Below are 16,579 nucleotides of genomic sequence, written 5' to 3'. Positions count from 1 at the left end.
ATGGGCAACTTATTTGGTTATGTCTACCCTGAAACCGTATACAACCTACCTAGTACTAGGTAGGTAGGTAGAACAAGTTCTCATCGTGACATTCCCTTCAGCTCATCTTTTCTAATACAAATATCCAGCCACGTTTTCTACCTCCTTGGGCGGCATATTCGACCTCCGAATCCCGTCGGGGGGCTGTCAAGCCACAAATGTAGTCGACGTCATAAGGCAGTCAATATATCATCTGGGCTGCATTTACCGTCCCAATTCGTCAAGATCCTCGATCTTGAATCCTTGCTCCAGCACTCCCCAAATCCTGGAATGTTAGCTGGGACTAGGACACGGAAATAAATAGTTGATTCGTACCCCCTCTGCCCCTTCCGCTTTGCGAAGAACTACCATGCGTTCCTAGCCCAATTATTGCCGTTAGTGCCTTACCGATGAAGAATGGTTCCCCTCGAGATACCGTCCTTGCCGATTTTGGCGCAACCGGCGCAGTCTAGTGACTTCCGGCGTAAGGTCCGGCGTTAGCGCTATGGGGCAACCCCAATCTTATCTTATCGCCAGAACCCTTCAGACCGATAGAAAGAGCAGCGCTCGGACCATGCAAGTCATTAAAATGCCCCCTGACTAACTGACGGATCAAGAGACCGAGCGCTCGACGTCACATTAACTTTTACAAGCTTACAACTCTTTACTTCTCACTTCCTCTTCACTTTCCGTCTTTCGGACGATATCATGACATCCGTGATAAAGTGAACCCACGTCGTTGTCGTTCTGTCTTAGCTCGGATGTTCGGACAGTGAATAAGGGGGAAAAGCAAAAAAAGGAACCGTTCGTCACAGTCGATGCGAAGTCCTGGGTAAACATCACCGACGGCGCGCCGTCGTCAGGGTTTAATCATCCGCCAGCCGGTCAACGGCCGACCCCTTTATACGAGGCCCTATACGAGGTCCGAATTATACCTACATACCTAGTGTATAGTTGTATATCTATAGTCGACACTCTGATCTACATACATCTCGTACGCGCGTGTTCGTACACGCACTCGCTACCATGCCTCCCTCCGTCTCCGCACCCACGCCCTCCCTGCTTCTCACCAAACGCCTGACCGCGTTCCTCAGCTCGAACCTCAGCCCGCAGATCCACACGGCCGCGCTCACCACTCTCTCAGGCAAGCTCCTCGCGCACGCGTCGCCCCACCCCGTCGGCACCCTGCGCACGCAATGCACCGTCGCCGCCTCGATATGGGCCCTCTACGCCGCAGGGGAGACCTACACCGTCATCGAAGCGCTGCCGCCCGCGCACACCGGGCTAGAAAGCGACTTCACGCTCCCGCCGACACCAACCCCCAACGCGGTAACCATCCAGCTAACCGGCGGCGTAATGGTGATCCGCCACCTGCGCTGCGGGCTGCTGTTCGTGTGCATCGGGCCTCTAGGCGAGGACGCCCGTCCCTCGACCTCGACATCCTATCGCAACCCCCCTACCTCCCACTCGAACTCCAACCTCAACCCTAACTCCGCCGCGACCAACTTCGGTCCCAGCCTAAGCCCCCAGACTCCCTCGCATGGTCATTCTTCCTCGCATCCGCATACCCCGCAGTCCCAAGGCCGTCCTATGCCGTCTACGCCCAGCACAAGCGGCCACGAAGCGCACCCCCAGACGCCGCTGGGCTCGCCGTCCGAAGTCGCGAGCGTGGCTAGTGCGGGGGCTGCGACGACGGCGAGTGTTGCGACTACGACTAGTGTGGCGGCGTCCGCGGTTATGGCTACGCGCCGTCAGGCGGAGGAGTTGGCGCGCTGGCTGGATGATAAGCTAGGGAGTTTAGGGGTGTTGGAGGAGGGGTTGGGGGTTGAGGCGAGATGAGAGCGCGGTGGTGGGAAGGTGTGGTTGTTAAACATTTAATACCCTGTGGCACTGCGGGTTAGGGTGCTACATATGTGCTGTTTAATCTAATGGCATTCCAGACCTAGGTGTTGTGGGTTTGGTATTACATAGCATATCAGTCGTGGGGATGAGATATATCCTCCGCGACAATAACATCGAGGTATTACGAGGGAAATATACGATAGCTGGGGAACCTGTCGGAGAGTTGGTTCCGGAGAAGAAAGTCTCTCCGGAGATATTATTACATATGCCTATACCTAAATCGAGGTATAAAAGGCATGTCCCATGCGAGAAGGAGTAAGGGGACAAGGCACAGATGTACGGTTGAGAGGCCCAGGCCAAAATATTTCCAACTCGGTTCGTTGATTTAGCATTGCTCGGGACAAGGAGGATTAGGGATTCTAAAAGGGGCGTATTGACATGGTGGAAATCTGTTTATCGGTAGTTGTCCCTAGAAGGCAGAAATGGGAGATGTGTATCAATTATTTAGATTAATGGAATACCCAGTATTATCTGCCTTGAGTATTATACAGATCTGCCATGCATTTTGTTGCTCAACGCAGCGTCTATTTCGGTGCACTTTCTATCAATGTTTTATGTTTTCTTCATAACGTGTTAAGAGAAATGTGAAGCGGTCATTCAGAATACCGACATCCTCCTCCACGGTGTAGTATGCCGTTTCGGTGGTTTGCAAGACATCGTTGCAATAAGTAGGTAATATATGAGAATATCTGCGAATCAAACCACAAACTAGAGTACTTGCGGCCAGGACACTAAGTTGCATATGATGGTGTTACCATACCTACTTTAAGTTTTATATGAAATCAAGTACCCAGCAGAGTCTTGCGATATAAGGATGAATCTCTAGTACTGTACATATGCGGCAAGTAAATACAAGATTTAAAACCATTATTTAGTACCTACCTAGGTACCTGGTATTGTAGTTATCATATAGACATGCCTTTCATGCTTTACTTGTTTCTGTAGCGAAGTAAAACATGTACCTCTCTTATGAGATAGAAGTTAAATAACGGTCGAGCAAACGATATATTTCCTTCGTCTCAACTGGACGAGGCTTGCTCCCAACAGGTTTCAGGGGAGGCTAACCGTGCCATACGTCCGTACAAGCAAACAAACACTCGCTTCCAAACACAAATACATGTCTTGGTCTTGCATAAAGTTATTGGTTTCCCTCAGTAAAGGAACATTGTTTGATCATACGATTCCCTTTTTCCTTCGCCTCTTGGGACTCGGGCAGAAAACTCGGGACGGGGCATTCTGGGAGGGGTATCGACACCAAAAGCAGCAGTGTGAGGTAAGGAAATTCGCTCCGAAACTGGCAGTAGGTTGTAGTTACCCAGGTATATAAAGCAGCAAAGCGCTGTTTGTGAGCTTTTTCTCGAATAGTTGCATCGGTATAAACCATAACCTCAATTTTCAAGCCAAACGTAACTCACCCGTATCACCTCTATCAATAACACCACAAACTTCCTCAACACAAATACTTACCTACCCACCATGCGTTTCATGCATATCTTAATAGCATGCTACGCTACCGCTTCATCGGCTCTTTTTACACCATCGACAACATCAACAGCTATATCAACGTCCGTGCCAGCAGTTTGGTATTGTGTAAGTCCCCCATTTCAAGCCATCACTAACTCTACGTATGATATATAAAGCTAACTCGACTATGTCCGAAACAGTGCTGTCCTTCCGAAGATGGTTGCACCGAGGGACCCCCCTGCTGTGGGGATGATAGTTGCCCGGGTATAACCATTTGGTGCCCAGGCGGACCGTAATACGATGGCCATAGTTATTAAGATGGTATATAGAAAACAGGAGAGATAACCGGCGGTGTTTATATCTTTGAAAATAATTTAAGGTGGTGAAGGAGTAACTTACCTCTTCCCTCTTCCACTAGCTCTCCACCGTTGTGTATATGTGTCAAACATACCAACCACCAGTAGCCTGAATCATGGGCTTTCCGATGCGTCGGGAGGGAGCTTGTATGTAGGAAGCTATGGAGGGGTTGCCTATCAATATCTTCAACTAGAGACATACACCTTGTTAATCAAGGACATATTAGATACCCAAATGACATGTGCAGACGAAGTAAATTTAACGTATGTTCTACTTATCGAAGGACAGCTTTGCCCAGTAGATTATCTGATCTTGAATGAGACCTCAATCATAGTACGACCAAGCTGCGAGGACCCGTCGTATGGACGCACGGAAAGAGGGGTTCCCCAAAGCCTTGATGGATTTAGTGGGTTCGTATTCCTGATGTCGTGAAAAGCCTACCTGGTAACATTCCGTGCTAGACGTGGGTTAGCAACAGGCGGCCATTGGATCGATCGCTGAATAAGTGGTACCGAGTTATAGATCAGGAATATCATAGCCATAAACAACGGGTTCCTGCCCAAGATCGACTGCTTGCTAGTTTTCACGGGCACATTGATCAATATGTTCGATATTTGTTAAACAAGTTTTAGATACGTGTGCCAATATAGACCCCCTAGCCTTTGCCATGCTGTAACCGCCATCCCCTGAAGAGTAACTCTGAACCCTGAAGGTCCGAATAGACTCGAACGACCCAGGCAAGCGTAAAATCCGGGCACGTAAAATTTTAGATTTGTCCCTGTATATCACCACATCTCTCCAACATGACGCTAAACCAAGATGCAAAAAATAGGGTATAAGATGTTGATGCAATGCCTAAAAGCAACCGTATCCCGGTGACGAAATGATGCCTAATAGCGAATATCGGCAACGGGGTATCATAATCTAGAATCGAAAATATGCTCGCCGAACGCCCCTCGATGTATCCTTGTTTTCCGTAATACCGTAATCCTCTGCCTCCACAATCCCACGCTCTTTTACCAAGTTTTCTCAGCCAGAAAACCAACCGAATATCTCGGCGTTGAGCTGTCCCAGCAGACTGGGATCATTGACAACAGATTGACAAAACTCTGACCATCTTTCTTGAAATTGGTGACTTCGATTGCAAGTTCATTGTTCGATTCAACTGCCCGTCGCATCTTTTTGATGAGGTCTTTGTCCACGTACTTTCTAGTAGACCGTTGCCGAACTTTACCGCCGGGGGCTTGTAAGAATCGACAATTCCGGCCGATAATCTCGGATTGCGAGTAACCAGTAAGCTCCATGAATGGATCTGATGCGTAGACCACGGGGTAGTCTTGTTCTTGGAGATCGCACATTATAAGGGCACAAGATGCGTCGATAGGACCAAGATCGATGGCTGGGTTTGGTCTCGACATCACTCGAACCTAGATAATATTAGGAGGCTGTAGTAAGACCCGGATTATATAGTGTAATCTTACCAATATGCTCATCATATCGAAGCCGCTCGGGGCATATAATCCGGGGTAGATAACAGAATCGTGGACATCGTCCTGTTGGTTTACTGCTAAAGAAGATGAACCTACACCACTAGTGTCTTGGTAGTGATACTATTTCATGATGTGTCAGCGACCAATTCACCATGGTAACTTTATTATGGAAAGTGAGCATTGCTTGCAGTAATATTAAGGGGCGATGGGTGATGACGGGTAGAGTTATGACCGTGTTAACATACTTGGAATGCATTTTCTTCCCATGGATTCATGATAAAAGCCATGTGTGAGTATAGGTGGTCTGTGAGCTGATGAAGTAGGTTTAGACGTCTTCTTGAGAAGACTAGGGCTTGGTGGAAGTTTATATCGACGACTGTAGAGATAATAACTAATTCAATATGTTTAATATAGACAGGAGTACTCGTCCTAGATGGCGGCAAGAGAGTTCTTATCGACTTTCCGAAGATGAGAAGGGTCAATTGTAGGGGTTGTGGTGGATTTAGGCGTCTTCCGATCTATGTGGCTCTTCCTTCTTATGGGGTATGCACAGATTCATCAGGTTTGTTACTTCGGGCCACGATAGTAGTGTTAAAGAAGTCTTACTAAATTGAGGATGCATATCGTTTCGTGTCGAAGAATTATGAACGTTGGATTGTGTATGGGTAAAATTGGCGAACGGCATGTTCTAGGCCAATTGACTTAGGACGTACGGATCCGTACCGAGTGTATGATGTTCAGATGCACTTCCGTTGGACGATTGCCGCCACTCGATGTCATAATCGTGATCGAGGACGATAAAGGCAGACCATCTGCAGCCACGGGGTCCCATTCCCGGAACGGTCTAAAGCCACCGACACTTTGTCGGGACCGCCATCATCTATTATGGGCCGGTAAATTTGGCCCATCCAGCCCATCGTGATTCTGATCTATATTCGGGAACCCGATTGCTAAAAATTCATATATGCTAATGCGCGGTCTCAGATGCTAGGTCTAAGATCCTTGGGTTGGGCAATGTTTAGACTCCTGAGACACGCACGATTCTGACTAGAATCCCCTTGTTCCATTTTTCTGCATTCATAGTACAACACTAAATGAAAATTATTCCCGAGGAATGAATAGCCCATTCTTGGACTAACGGTGAAGCTGCAAAGGCTGCAAAGGGTCGTATCGGTCAACTTGGAAAAGGATCTCGAACATCCAAGACTCGCTAGACCAACATTCGATTTAACCACGATGAGTTGCAGTAAATCCTTTAGAAATAGCTGCAGGTAAGAATTTAAATAAGCAAGGCATCAATAGTACCGAAGATGGCGTCTAGTGTTTGGTGTTTGGCGCTTGGCTGTCAAGTACCCGATCGCTGCAGAAGCGTTCTGTCTTCAGATCTTGAAAGAATCTGTGAATCTGTAAGCGTCATCATAATTGGATCGGAATGTTTTATCCAGGTCATGTGGGTCCGATTTAGCTAGATACATCCAATTATGTATCTAATTTGGTTCGTGTGACGTATTCCGTGTAACCTCCGGTATCCCGGTAGTTGATCCGCGTCGGCGTTGTAAATGTGGGCGATGTCTCCATCAGCCTCAAACCTCAGCCCCTACCCGAAGCCTTCCACGTGACTAAAACTATGCCACCCCCTATGATCTGCCGATAAAAAGAAAAATGCGTGACTTGAGACGGCACGTTATTGAAGCCTAAAACACGTGTCTCATGGGAGCCATGTAATGATCTTTTACCGCGAAATCAGATCGGATTTCTTCAAAAGTCCATCATTGATCTTCTTGATCTGCCGGGGCTATTTGAATCTCTGCATAGCAGCATCTGGCTCAACGCAAAGCACATAAGCAATTCGACTTCGCCTCTACCATATCTAAAGTATGAGCTGACAAACCTAAAATGAACAAACTTCACGATTTAGTTTGGTTGGGGAGAGTAAGAAAGTATTCGATTAGTAGGAGATTAGCATTAACTCGATCATCACGCCCACGTGGCACACGAATTGCTAATTTACAATACATGGCTTCAGATGTCTGTTACAAACCCTCCCATGTCTTAGTTCAACTCCACGAGACCTAGTCTCTGGAACAACTATATTGATAACAGACTGCAAGGGATGGATTGGATGTGTATCGTTAGAATTCCAAAACCGTAGGCTATTGATATTTTACTTTTGATCCATGCAGTATATGTTATATGCGTGTTGGCGATATCAGATCATGATATTTTAATAGCTCACAATGTTGGCTGGTGTAAATGAGACACGACAATACCTAGGTAGCTACGATCTTCCTATCACCTTCACAAGAACTACGATCGAGACATTTTTATCCCAAAAACTGCCATCATATCACAACCTCAAGCAAATACCCAACAAAAAAGCCAAGCACATCGATAATAAATCAGCGTAGTTCATATACGTAGCAGCTACAACAGCTATAGCCATAACCATGGCCATGCCTATGTACCCCTACTCCCTAATACTGAAGTAGGTACTGCCGATTTAATAGCTTAGTACACACAAACCATGCTTATGCTCGCGCATCAATTCTCATGCAATAAACGAATGCCACCCTTCCTTAATACCTAACGCCGTGATGGAGCCGAAGCCGGTCATCATCAATCCCTCCACCATGTTCGGTCGTCGTGACCATGTTGAGTTGCGATGCTATCACGCAAACCGGGACTCACTCGTACACTGACTGGTACTCGTACAAATATCGTAACACCAAGTCCACACCCTAATCCCGTAGACCCCCAGCTCTCGTAATAAGCAAACCACCAACCCATAAAATATACCACCCCCCTAATCCCGCGCAAAGACGTAAACGCCGAGATCCCCCACGTCCGTCCCTAACGCCACACCAAGGACAAACCTCGCTAGACTTAGCACCGCCGCGGACACGGCACCCATAACCCACATCGCCGCAACAACAACGTACGTCGCGACGTCCCCTCGAGCACTATCAGGCAGTCAATGTAGTCCCACCAGGCGCCTATTCTTAGTCTGCAGCTGTCTGAACTTCTTATCGAGCACCTCGTGTTGCTTTCTCGCCGCCGTAAGCGCCGCCTCGGCGTCTTCGACAGTCATCAGCGGCGCGCTGCCGATCGATGGGGATGGGCCGCCGTTAACGTTATCCTGGCACCCGTACACGCCGTCGCCGTTGAACTCGTCGCCGGGCCTACCGGAGAACATCTTACTGCGGTCTTCGGGGTTCTCTCCTGGGGGACATATCCACGGCGCAAGTTGCTGGAGGTTCACGTTCCTGCCCGAGTTAGAGCCGGAGCCCGTTGATTTGTACCCGCTTAGGTTTAGGGAGGGGAGTACATGCTGGTTAATACAACTAATTGCTTCTTCCCGGTGCATCTTGCCTACCGGGTCGCTAGGGTAGTTGTCTGGCCCAGCTGGGAAATACGACGGCGTTCCGTTAGGGACCGCGCGATTCTTAACAAGGCTGAATCCCGTTGCAGGCGTATGGCGAGGTGCTGAAAATGTTGTCGGGAGTGCGCTCTCCATCCTGATGCGATCCTGAAGCTGAATGAATAGCTCGGCCTCGTCATCGGTCAAGTTTAGAAGGTAGTCCCCGTTGGGAGTTAGGAGCACGGTGTGCTCGTTCACTACTTTTCTGACATACTGGAATGCATTAAGCTTGTCCTCGTCCTCTTTGGTGACAATTGCCTTCAGCGTAGGTGCAAGGGTCGATGGGATATCAACGTTGCCAATGAACTCTGAGCGGTAGCCTTGCGCGGGCTTGAAAAAGCTGATTGATTCCTCGTCGCGAAGGCTGCCGTCGTCCACGAGATCTCGAAATACATCACGAAGGTGAGGAACTTCACCCACATCATCGTCCATTGGCTGTTCCGGCTTAGGTTCCGAAGAATGACCAACGTAGTCGGGAGTCAAAACCGTAGTCTTTGTTGACTCGTTCAATTTAATAGAAGTGTCAATGGCTACCGGGCTTCTAGGGGGACTCTTCGTCGCCTTGTTCTTTTGCACGCCGATTTTGGGTGACTCGGCTAAGGAAGAGCTTCTAGTGCCTCTATTGGTCTTTTCGCCCATATCTTCGGGAATTGGAGTAGGAGCATTCCTCAACGCCGAGAATTCTGCCTGCGGCTCTGTACCGCTAGGCGTTTCCGGACGACTCGCAGTGGTCATCTTCTTTTCCTTCTTCTGCTTCTTCTTTCTTCCAAGAATGGGCGCGATCTCTACTTCTTTCTCGACTGGCTTTGACTCAGCAATCTGTGCAGCGGCTTCCTTCGAAGCTTCTTTGCGTTGTTTGCGCTGCTGACTCTTCGTAGTTATGCGCACAGGTGCAGAGCCAAGCTTTGAGGGTGGCGGAGAGCTTGTTCGAGACACGGACACAGAATTACTAACTATAGATGCAGTGTCTGATATGATCTCACTAGCCGGTGTTGCGGGTCTGTGGGCAGAACCTGTTATTCCAGCAGCTCGAATTGACGCAACAGCCGCAGGGGGTATATGAATAGGTGGTGCTTCCGTCTTAGGGGTATGGACGAGACGAAGAGTCTTCGGAGCAACCTTCGCCAAGGGGGAAGATATGGATGCCGTGGTAGGCGTGGGAGTGGGCAAGGTAAAAGCTCCTTGGGGTTTCTGAGGCTGGGTAGCACTGTTAGGAACTTGACCAGCCAATTTATCTGTTCCACTAGTTGTAAAAGTTTCACTGACACTAGTCTGTGGAACAGTTTTCGTGGCCGCCGCGATGTCAAGTATGCCAGGAACTGGACGCTTGTCAGATTTACTAGTTGTAGGTTTTGCTGATAGCGCCTGGCTTGCCGCGCTGCTAGTGACCCTCTTGCCCTGTGGCGTCTTAGTAGATGATGATGGCTTCGAAGGTAAAATTGGAGTAATCCTCGGAGGCGAGCTAATTTTGACAGAGTCGAGAGCTGGAAAGTCCTCTTCCTGGAGAACACCCTTACCCTTCGATAACTTCGACAACTGAGCTGCAAGATCGTTTGCCACATGATTTTTCGCGATAAGCTCCTTAATACTCTTCTTCGCTTCTATTCCACCAGCAGCAATTTTTTCTACCTTACTCGAAGTGACATACTTTGGAATAGTTCTTGTAATTAATGGGGTTACGGGCCGCGGAATAGCAGGTGATTTTGATGATATCAAAATCTGACTCCCCTGGCCGTGCGGGACAGGAGTCGAACTCCTCTCGGCGAGGGGTGCGATAGGTGCGATGGGTGCGGGAGGATGCGCATGACTAAGACCGAGTCCCGGGGGGACGGACGGCACCCTTCCTTCATCCGATAGAAACGACAGTCGAGAAATTTCCGGGTCGTCATCATCGGCAACGAGAGCATCCACGGACGAGGATGCCTCGTCGAGAGGTAAGAGGTCATCGTCTAGAAAATAAATACGTTAGCTACTGGCACCATAAATACGTGGTGAATTACAATACGAAGGAGACGAGAAAAGCAAAGGTCACGTCACAAAGCTTCCATCGTCGTCTTCCACAAGTTATACATGACTATAGCGATTGGGTATGAGGAAGAAATGCTATATTTGAGAGCAGCTTCTCAGGTCTGGTCTGGAGGATCGACCTGTGGGTTAACGTACATGAAGAACTTTGTGGAAGAACGACGACGGCTTGCCTGACGTGACCCATGTAACCGATGATGCGAGCGAACAACAAATGAATAGCGCCAGAAATCAAGTATCTTCAGCAAAAAAGGGGCAAGCACTGTTCGCGCAAGGCCTCGTCGTTTCCAATCGCAAACTCGACGCCCAAATGCAACCTAGACCCTTCCTGGGTCGTGCCTCTGCAATGCTCGCTTAAAAAGTTGACGGAGTATTCCGATTAATTTCCTTTGCCCATCCCGAAAAACCTAAGACGCCCCCGACGTAGCCTTGTGGAAGCCAGCCAGCCAAATAAAACAAAAATCAAATATGCCGCCCTTCTTTACCATCTGCTGTATACGCCGCTCCCGTATACCATGCTGGGGTTGTACCCACCTTGGTTTTGTCCACCATACAGCCCCTGTCCGACTCCGGTACTGGTTCCCTGTTGCTGGTGTTGCATTCTCGCCTGCAAAATACTCGGGTCCGCAAGATCTACTAAGCCACTCCCCCCAGAGGAGGAAGTGTTAGCGTGTCTGTGCTTCTTCCCCTTCTTCTTCTGCTTTGGTCCGAAATCTTGGAAAGCCCCAGGCTGGGAACCGTGGAGCGATGCCAATAGGCCCGGAGCCGGAGCAGGAGCTGGGGTGGAGGAGGAAGATGATGGGTATTGATTACTAAAAGGGAAGTACTCACGCTTTGCCGCCTCGTGGGCCTGGGTGCTACCCGCACCTCTTCCACGGATGATGGACTGGAGTAGCTCACTCGAAGTGTCCTTGGATCCTACACCAAACACTGATCCCCCAAACGAATTTCCCTGACCGAACATTCCACCATTAACAGGCGTTGATCCAGCTGACTTAAGTCCTGGCGGTGGCCCTGGTATAGATGAAGGATATAGCTGATTGCCTGGCTGCGAACGATACGCGGAGGGCATCATCGATGATTGCTGAGCCATGTATCTTGGATCACCAGTCGACTTCACGTTGATCGAGCTTGAGTTATTCTCATTCGCAAAACTGAATCTGGATTGCTGGCGACTATGACCCTGACCTTGGAAGAGAGAAGACGACTGTGGTAAGATACCAGGCGGCATCTGATCGGCAAAGCTATTCTGAGGCCGAACAAATAATTGTGGCGTAATAGTACGGCCTCCGCCGGAACCGACGGCCGAGGCAGCTGCACCATATCCAGATAGAGTTGGTCCGAACAAGTCGCTTGTGTTCGTTCGCTGGATCGGGGGCTGCGCCGGATTGCGTCTCTGGTCGAAGCGACCACTATTACGACCCTGGTCTCTGTCTTCAGGTTCACCGCCTAGAGCGAGACTACCACTCTCCGGTTCACCTTCGGAAGGCTCAAGGTTATCGACCTGCTCATCATGCTCGCCTAGACGATTCTCTTCTTCGTCTCTCATAGCTCGTCTTCGTTTACCCCCGTTGACGTCAAATAAAGGGGGGTAGTCATCGCCAGCATCCTTGATTGGTGCGAAGGCACTTTCCGGGTATTCGGACAGATGCTTTAGAATAATGCTGAAATCGGGTATATCGTCTTCACTTGATGATTTGACAGTAGTAGGAACAGGAGCAGGAGCAGGAGCAGGAGCAGGAGCAGGCAAGTTCTTAGCAGACGTCTCAGCTGCTGGTTGTTTCTCAGCTTTCCGAGAAGTGGAGGTGGAAGTAGAAGTAGAAGGAGGCGGTTCTATAACCACTGCAGATTCATTTGCCTCTTGGGAGGCTTCACTGGTAACAGGTAACGACGTAGATATAGCAGGACTTGAAGCAGCACCGCTAGTAGCATGACTTCCTCTCCTACTTCGCTGCTGAGTGGTACGTGCCCAATTCGCCGAGGCTGGTAGAGCCGGGCCATCGCCAGCATCTGAGCCTTCTTTACTGGAGGTGCGAACCATGGATTGTGATCCGACGGGCGGCGGATGTGATGGGGCCTGTTGTCGCGATGCGGAACGTGACGACGACGACGCATTATTCGAGAGGGGTCGCTGAGTATGAACACTGTTTAGGGATGAGAGGTCCTGCCGGGAGTAACTGTCCTCTTCGTCGCCAAGCTCGTGAAGGAACATGCATTGTCGATTTCCGCACTGTTCATGCCTAAGCCACGCCGAACAGTACTTGGTCGTTCCTAGCTGCGCTTTCAGAATACGGTCGCCGTTCTGCGAGCCGTGTACAGCTTGTATGCATCTAGCAGCATCATCCTTCTTCTCGAACGTTACGTAAATACCTAGTGACTGAGGTTGTCCATCGGCAGACTTGCGGTTACTAATCGAAATCTTCTGGATGTTACCATACTGGCCAAAGAACTCAGGCTTGCGAAGAGTCTTCAGTAGCTCATCTTCGCGTACAGTAGGTGTTAGACCTGTGACGTAAACAAGGTTCTTTTGTACAACACGGACACCTTGAAGATTCTTGCGGCTTTCTTTTTCGGCTTCGCGCTTCTGAACTTCTTTTTGACGTTGCTCCGTTGCTCGCTTCTTCTGGTTCTTCTGAATGTTTGCTCGAAACTCCGCCTCCCTAAGACAGAATTAGCTATAATGGACGATATATTTATACCGACCGTAATATATACATACTCTTCATGAGTAACCACCTTCCACTTGATGTCTTTTTCGTCGTATGGTCGTCGACATGCAGGACATAATCCGTTCAGGTTGTTTTTTAGATTGTTGTAGCAGAACTGGCAGATCTACGGCAATTATATTAGTAACATAGTCAAACACGGCAACCGGATGTATAATAAGGTCTTACTTGATATCCGCAGGGACACGGCCTAAAGTTTCTGTCGGAAAGATCGAACTCTTCTATGCACAGAGGGCTTTACGCAATATGTCAGCGATTAAAATCCAATACGAGAGATACGGTAGAGAATGGCGAAGTGATAACGTACCAGGTATCCTCTTCATCATCGATGAAGCTATCTTGAGGAGCCATATTGATCTTGATCAAGCTTGATTGCAAACTTGAGGCTGCTCGACCAAATAGCTCCAACACCAACCCAGATATCGGCGACGATGTATTCGTGTATTGAGTCGCCAGTTACTTGTAAGGTATGCGTTGATGCGTGTTCAAGAAGCGCGTCTTCCTTATTCGTTAAGATTTGGGTTGAAATATCGGGTGATTATGCAGGAAAAGAGAAGTGGTGATTATACCGAGGAAAAAGCATGCGAAACCCCCCCGTAAACCCGCGTTTAAAGGAAATGAGAGATTATGGAAAACAAATCTGGGTTGTTAAGAAACGTCGCGAATGCTTGGAGAGGGTGGTTGAGTGGACGTTAAACCAGAGATGATTGAGGGTAACGAGGTAAAAGTGCAGGTGAAGGTAAAAAGGCAAAGGAGGTTTAATGCAGAAAGATTGGATCAGAGCGTCGCCGAAAAGAAACGTTGACCCGATTCGCGCTAAGTAACCTGAAATGGCCTTATTTGGATTAGCGTCTTAGCGCCAATTTCGATTTTTACCTCAGCTATTCTTTCCCACCTGTCTCCCTGTGGTCCTGTGGCCCTGTGGCCTGTGACTGTGCGAGGTATCTAGGTACCTGGGTGACCAGATGCGGATTACCTAAGTGGTATTTAAGTGGGGTCTATGTAATATGCTCTTTTCTTTGGATGTGAATAGAAAAAACAATGGGGTTGATAATTGATCAATCTAAAATTCCCAAGTATTGTTTGTAATAACTTGTTGTTTGTAACGGTAACGCGAGAGAGTTCGTTGATAGGAAACGTGTTCTTGACCAGGCTGCCAGGTCGTAAGTGGATTCATCAACGCAGTCTCTAATACATATGCATCAGAGTTTCTGTGGTCTTCTTTGCGGTCTGGATGGGTCCGAGGAAGCAGGAACGTTTACTGGTTTATTTAGTTGGAAGTTGGGAATTGGAGGTGCAGGTCATGTGCTACGTCACGAAATATGGGAATAAAGTGCTTAGGATTTTAATTGGGCGGGTGCTAGGCAATACACACCGACCGGACCACCTTCCCAGTTACTGCTTAGGCCAGGTACATAGGTACTTTAGTATTTCAATTCAAGGTTCCAATTCAAAACTTAATTACTTAAGCATGTTTACTTAAGCAGGTGAGGTCGAGATCACGCTAGTCGGAGCAAGCTTAACGTTATTCCGCAAATTGGGAATCGTCTTGATCTGATTGGATCCGATCTACCATGCACTGTACCTGTGCACTGTATCTGTAAGTCAACTATTATTATTCAAAGGTCCATGACCTAATTGCGATTTAATACTCAACCAGCTCCAACTCACCTACCACCAATTGGCTCGCCTACCATCGTCATCGACCATGGCGACCAAGCTCTGCCGAAGCAGGGCCTTCGCATCAGCTCTGCGACCGGCGAAGCCTTCGCTCCCGTCCCGGAACGAGCAGGTCGTCCGTTGCATCGCCTCTACTGCTCGACAAAATGTCGCTATGCCCAAGGATGTTACGAACCCGAGGCAAGCGCCGCGAGACCACCCGAAAGAACTCAAAGCACCCCTCATAAACCCCGCCGACAAATATTCCAACAAAGCCGATGACCTCCATCGCTATGGAGCTTGGCTTATGGGTTGCTTGCCCAAGTACATCCAGCAATTCTCCGTCTGGAAGGACGAACTGGTTATCTATATCTCGCCTTCCGGAGTCATACCCGTCTTCTCTTTCTTGAAGTGTAAGACTATTCACCTGGTTAATACCTGATGTATGATACTGACCTGGAGCTAGACAACACAGCTGCCGAGTTTACCCAAGTCAGTACTATTACTGCCGTCGACTTCCCCACCAGAGATCAACGGTTCGAAATTGTTTATAATATGTTGAGTGTGAGACATAATGCGCGAATCCGAGTAAAGACATACGCCGACGAGGCATCACCAGTACCAAGCATTACGCCCTTATTCGATGGTGCAAATTGGTACGAGCGAGAAGTTTACGACATGTTTGGTGTTTTCTTCCTCGGCCACCCGGACTTGCGCCGAATCATGACGGACTACGGTTTTGAAGGACATCCCCTCCGAAAGGACTTCCCTCTTACCGGCTATACCGAAATTCGATACGATGAAGAGAAGAAGCGTATCGTAACCGAACCGTTAGAAATGACGCAAGCATTCCGTAACTTCGAGGGAGGTTCTACGGCATGGGAGCCGGTCGGACTTGGTGATGATCGAAAGCCGGAGAGCTTTAAATTGCCTACGCCCAAGCCCGAGGAAAAGAAAGAGGAACCTAAGAAATAGAGGCCGGCTATACGGCTTGTACATATCTGTGATACAATTGACATCGTTAACTTGAGAAGCGTCCTTATTTTTTCAGATCGAAGCGATCATATAGTCGCATTAACTCTTAGTTAACAATACGCCTCATCTTGATTCCTAAGTGTATATGGCCGGGCATTTCCAACGTCACTGTCTTCGTCCACAGTCTTCGCCTGCTTTTCGGCATGAGACATGAGGGGCCGAGTTTTTTTTGGCTCCTCCGAGGATGCCTCACTAGGCGGAATACACTGCCTTCACCAGAAACAACACAACCAGGCTAGTGGTAAGCTGTTTCAAATAATAGCTAACTTTACTGAGTTGAAAGCCTGGTCAAGTCATCTAACGCAAGCATATCGTATGCGGCAGTTTTCATCAAGACGACGCAATGGTGATATACTAGCTATCCCTTTGCTTGAGTGCCGCAGCGAGTGTTACATACGATATAGCTTCTTACAAGCCAACAAATAACTAACCAAAGTGTTCAAGCCATGACGTGGAGTTATGTATCATGTCTCTAATTTCCTTGG

General features: G+C 48.5%; 4 protein-coding genes across 4 annotated transcripts; 2 read left to right on the top strand and 2 right to left on the bottom strand.

Annotated features, from left to right (window-relative positions):
- Window positions 1-311: 311 nt before the first annotated feature.
- Window positions 312-2,401, top strand: GGS22DRAFT_154647 (uncharacterized protein). The gene has a single exon (XM_047960079.1). It carries the CDS (start codon window positions 1,045-1,047, stop codon window positions 1,855-1,857), a length of 813 nt encoding a protein of 270 aa, XP_047821787.1. The 5' UTR covers window positions 312-1,044; the 3' UTR covers window positions 1,858-2,401.
- Window positions 2,402-4,270: 1,869 nt separating this feature from the next.
- Window positions 4,271-5,739, bottom strand: GGS22DRAFT_90868 (putative vivid protein). The gene is made up of 3 exons (XM_047968394.1): window positions 5,477-5,739; window positions 5,223-5,351; window positions 4,271-5,168 (listed from the first exon to the last, which is right to left on the bottom strand). Exons 1-3 carry the CDS (start codon window positions 5,516-5,518, stop codon window positions 4,758-4,760), a joined length of 582 nt encoding a protein of 193 aa, XP_047821786.1. The 5' UTR covers window positions 5,519-5,739; the 3' UTR covers window positions 4,271-4,757.
- Window positions 5,740-7,531: 1,792 nt separating this feature from the next.
- Window positions 7,532-14,207, bottom strand: GGS22DRAFT_154639 (uncharacterized protein). Its single transcript, XM_047960078.1, has 7 exons — window positions 13,708-14,207; window positions 13,569-13,635; window positions 13,394-13,506; window positions 11,506-13,334; window positions 11,209-11,310; window positions 8,561-10,598; window positions 7,532-8,494 (listed from the first exon to the last, which is right to left on the bottom strand). The coding sequence occupies exons 1-7, from the start codon at window positions 13,749-13,751 to the stop codon at window positions 8,203-8,205; spliced, it is 4,485 nt and encodes a 1,494-aa protein (XP_047821785.1). The 5' UTR covers window positions 13,752-14,207; the 3' UTR covers window positions 7,532-8,202.
- Window positions 14,208-14,991: 784 nt separating this feature from the next.
- Window positions 14,992-16,092, top strand: GGS22DRAFT_154632 (uncharacterized protein). The gene is made up of 2 exons (XM_047960077.1): window positions 14,992-15,472; window positions 15,526-16,092. Exons 1-2 carry the CDS (start codon window positions 15,109-15,111, stop codon window positions 16,032-16,034), a joined length of 873 nt encoding a protein of 290 aa, XP_047821784.1. The 5' UTR covers window positions 14,992-15,108; the 3' UTR covers window positions 16,035-16,092.
- Window positions 16,093-16,579: the final 487 nt, after the last annotated feature.

Source organism: Annulohypoxylon maeteangense (genome assembly GCF_022496945.1).
Source record: "Annulohypoxylon maeteangense strain CBS 123835 unplaced genomic scaffold GGS22scaffold_3, whole genome shotgun sequence".
In the NCBI taxonomy this organism is placed as follows: domain Eukaryota; kingdom Fungi; phylum Ascomycota; class Sordariomycetes; order Xylariales; family Hypoxylaceae; genus Annulohypoxylon; species Annulohypoxylon maeteangense.
Note: the sequence above shows the minus strand (reverse complement) of the source record. Positions and strands in the feature narration are given on the sequence as shown.

What these genes read in the sequence shown, in the direction of transcription:
- GGS22DRAFT_154647 (XM_047960079.1), top strand. Translation starts at nt 1,045, where the DNA reads ATGCCTCCCTCCGTCTCCGCACCCACGCCCTCCCTGCTTCTCACCAAA.
- GGS22DRAFT_90868 (XM_047968394.1), bottom strand. Translation starts at nt 5,518, where the DNA reads ATGGCTTTTATCATGAATCCATGGGAAGAAAATGCATTCCAA. An exon ending in GGGAAGAAAATGCATTCCAA is followed by an intron (nt 5,352 to 5,476) that starts GTATGTTAACAC and finishes ATCATGAAATAG; the next exon opens with TATCACTACCAAGACACTAG. An exon ending in TCGATATGATGAGCATATTG is followed by an intron (nt 5,169 to 5,222) that starts GTAAGATTACAC and finishes AATATTATCTAG; the next exon opens with GTTCGAGTGATGTCGAGACC.
- GGS22DRAFT_154639 (XM_047960078.1), bottom strand. Translation starts at nt 13,751, where the DNA reads ATGGCTCCTCAAGATAGCTTCATCGATGATGAAGAGGATACCTG. An exon ending in GGCCCACGAGGCGGCAAAGC is followed by an intron (nt 11,311 to 11,505) that starts GTGAGTACTTCC and finishes GGAGTGGCTTAG; the next exon opens with TAGATCTTGCGGACCCGAGT. An exon ending in GTATGGTGGACAAAACCAAG is followed by an intron (nt 10,599 to 11,208) that starts GTGGGTACAACC and finishes TTTATTTTCTAG; the next exon opens with ACGATGACCTCTTACCTCTC.
- GGS22DRAFT_154632 (XM_047960077.1), top strand. Translation starts at nt 15,109, where the DNA reads ATGGCGACCAAGCTCTGCCGAAGCAGGGCCTTCGCATCAGCTCTGCGA. An exon ending in CGTCTTCTCTTTCTTGAAGT is followed by an intron (nt 15,473 to 15,525) that starts GTAAGACTATTC and finishes ACCTGGAGCTAG; the next exon opens with ACAACACAGCTGCCGAGTTT.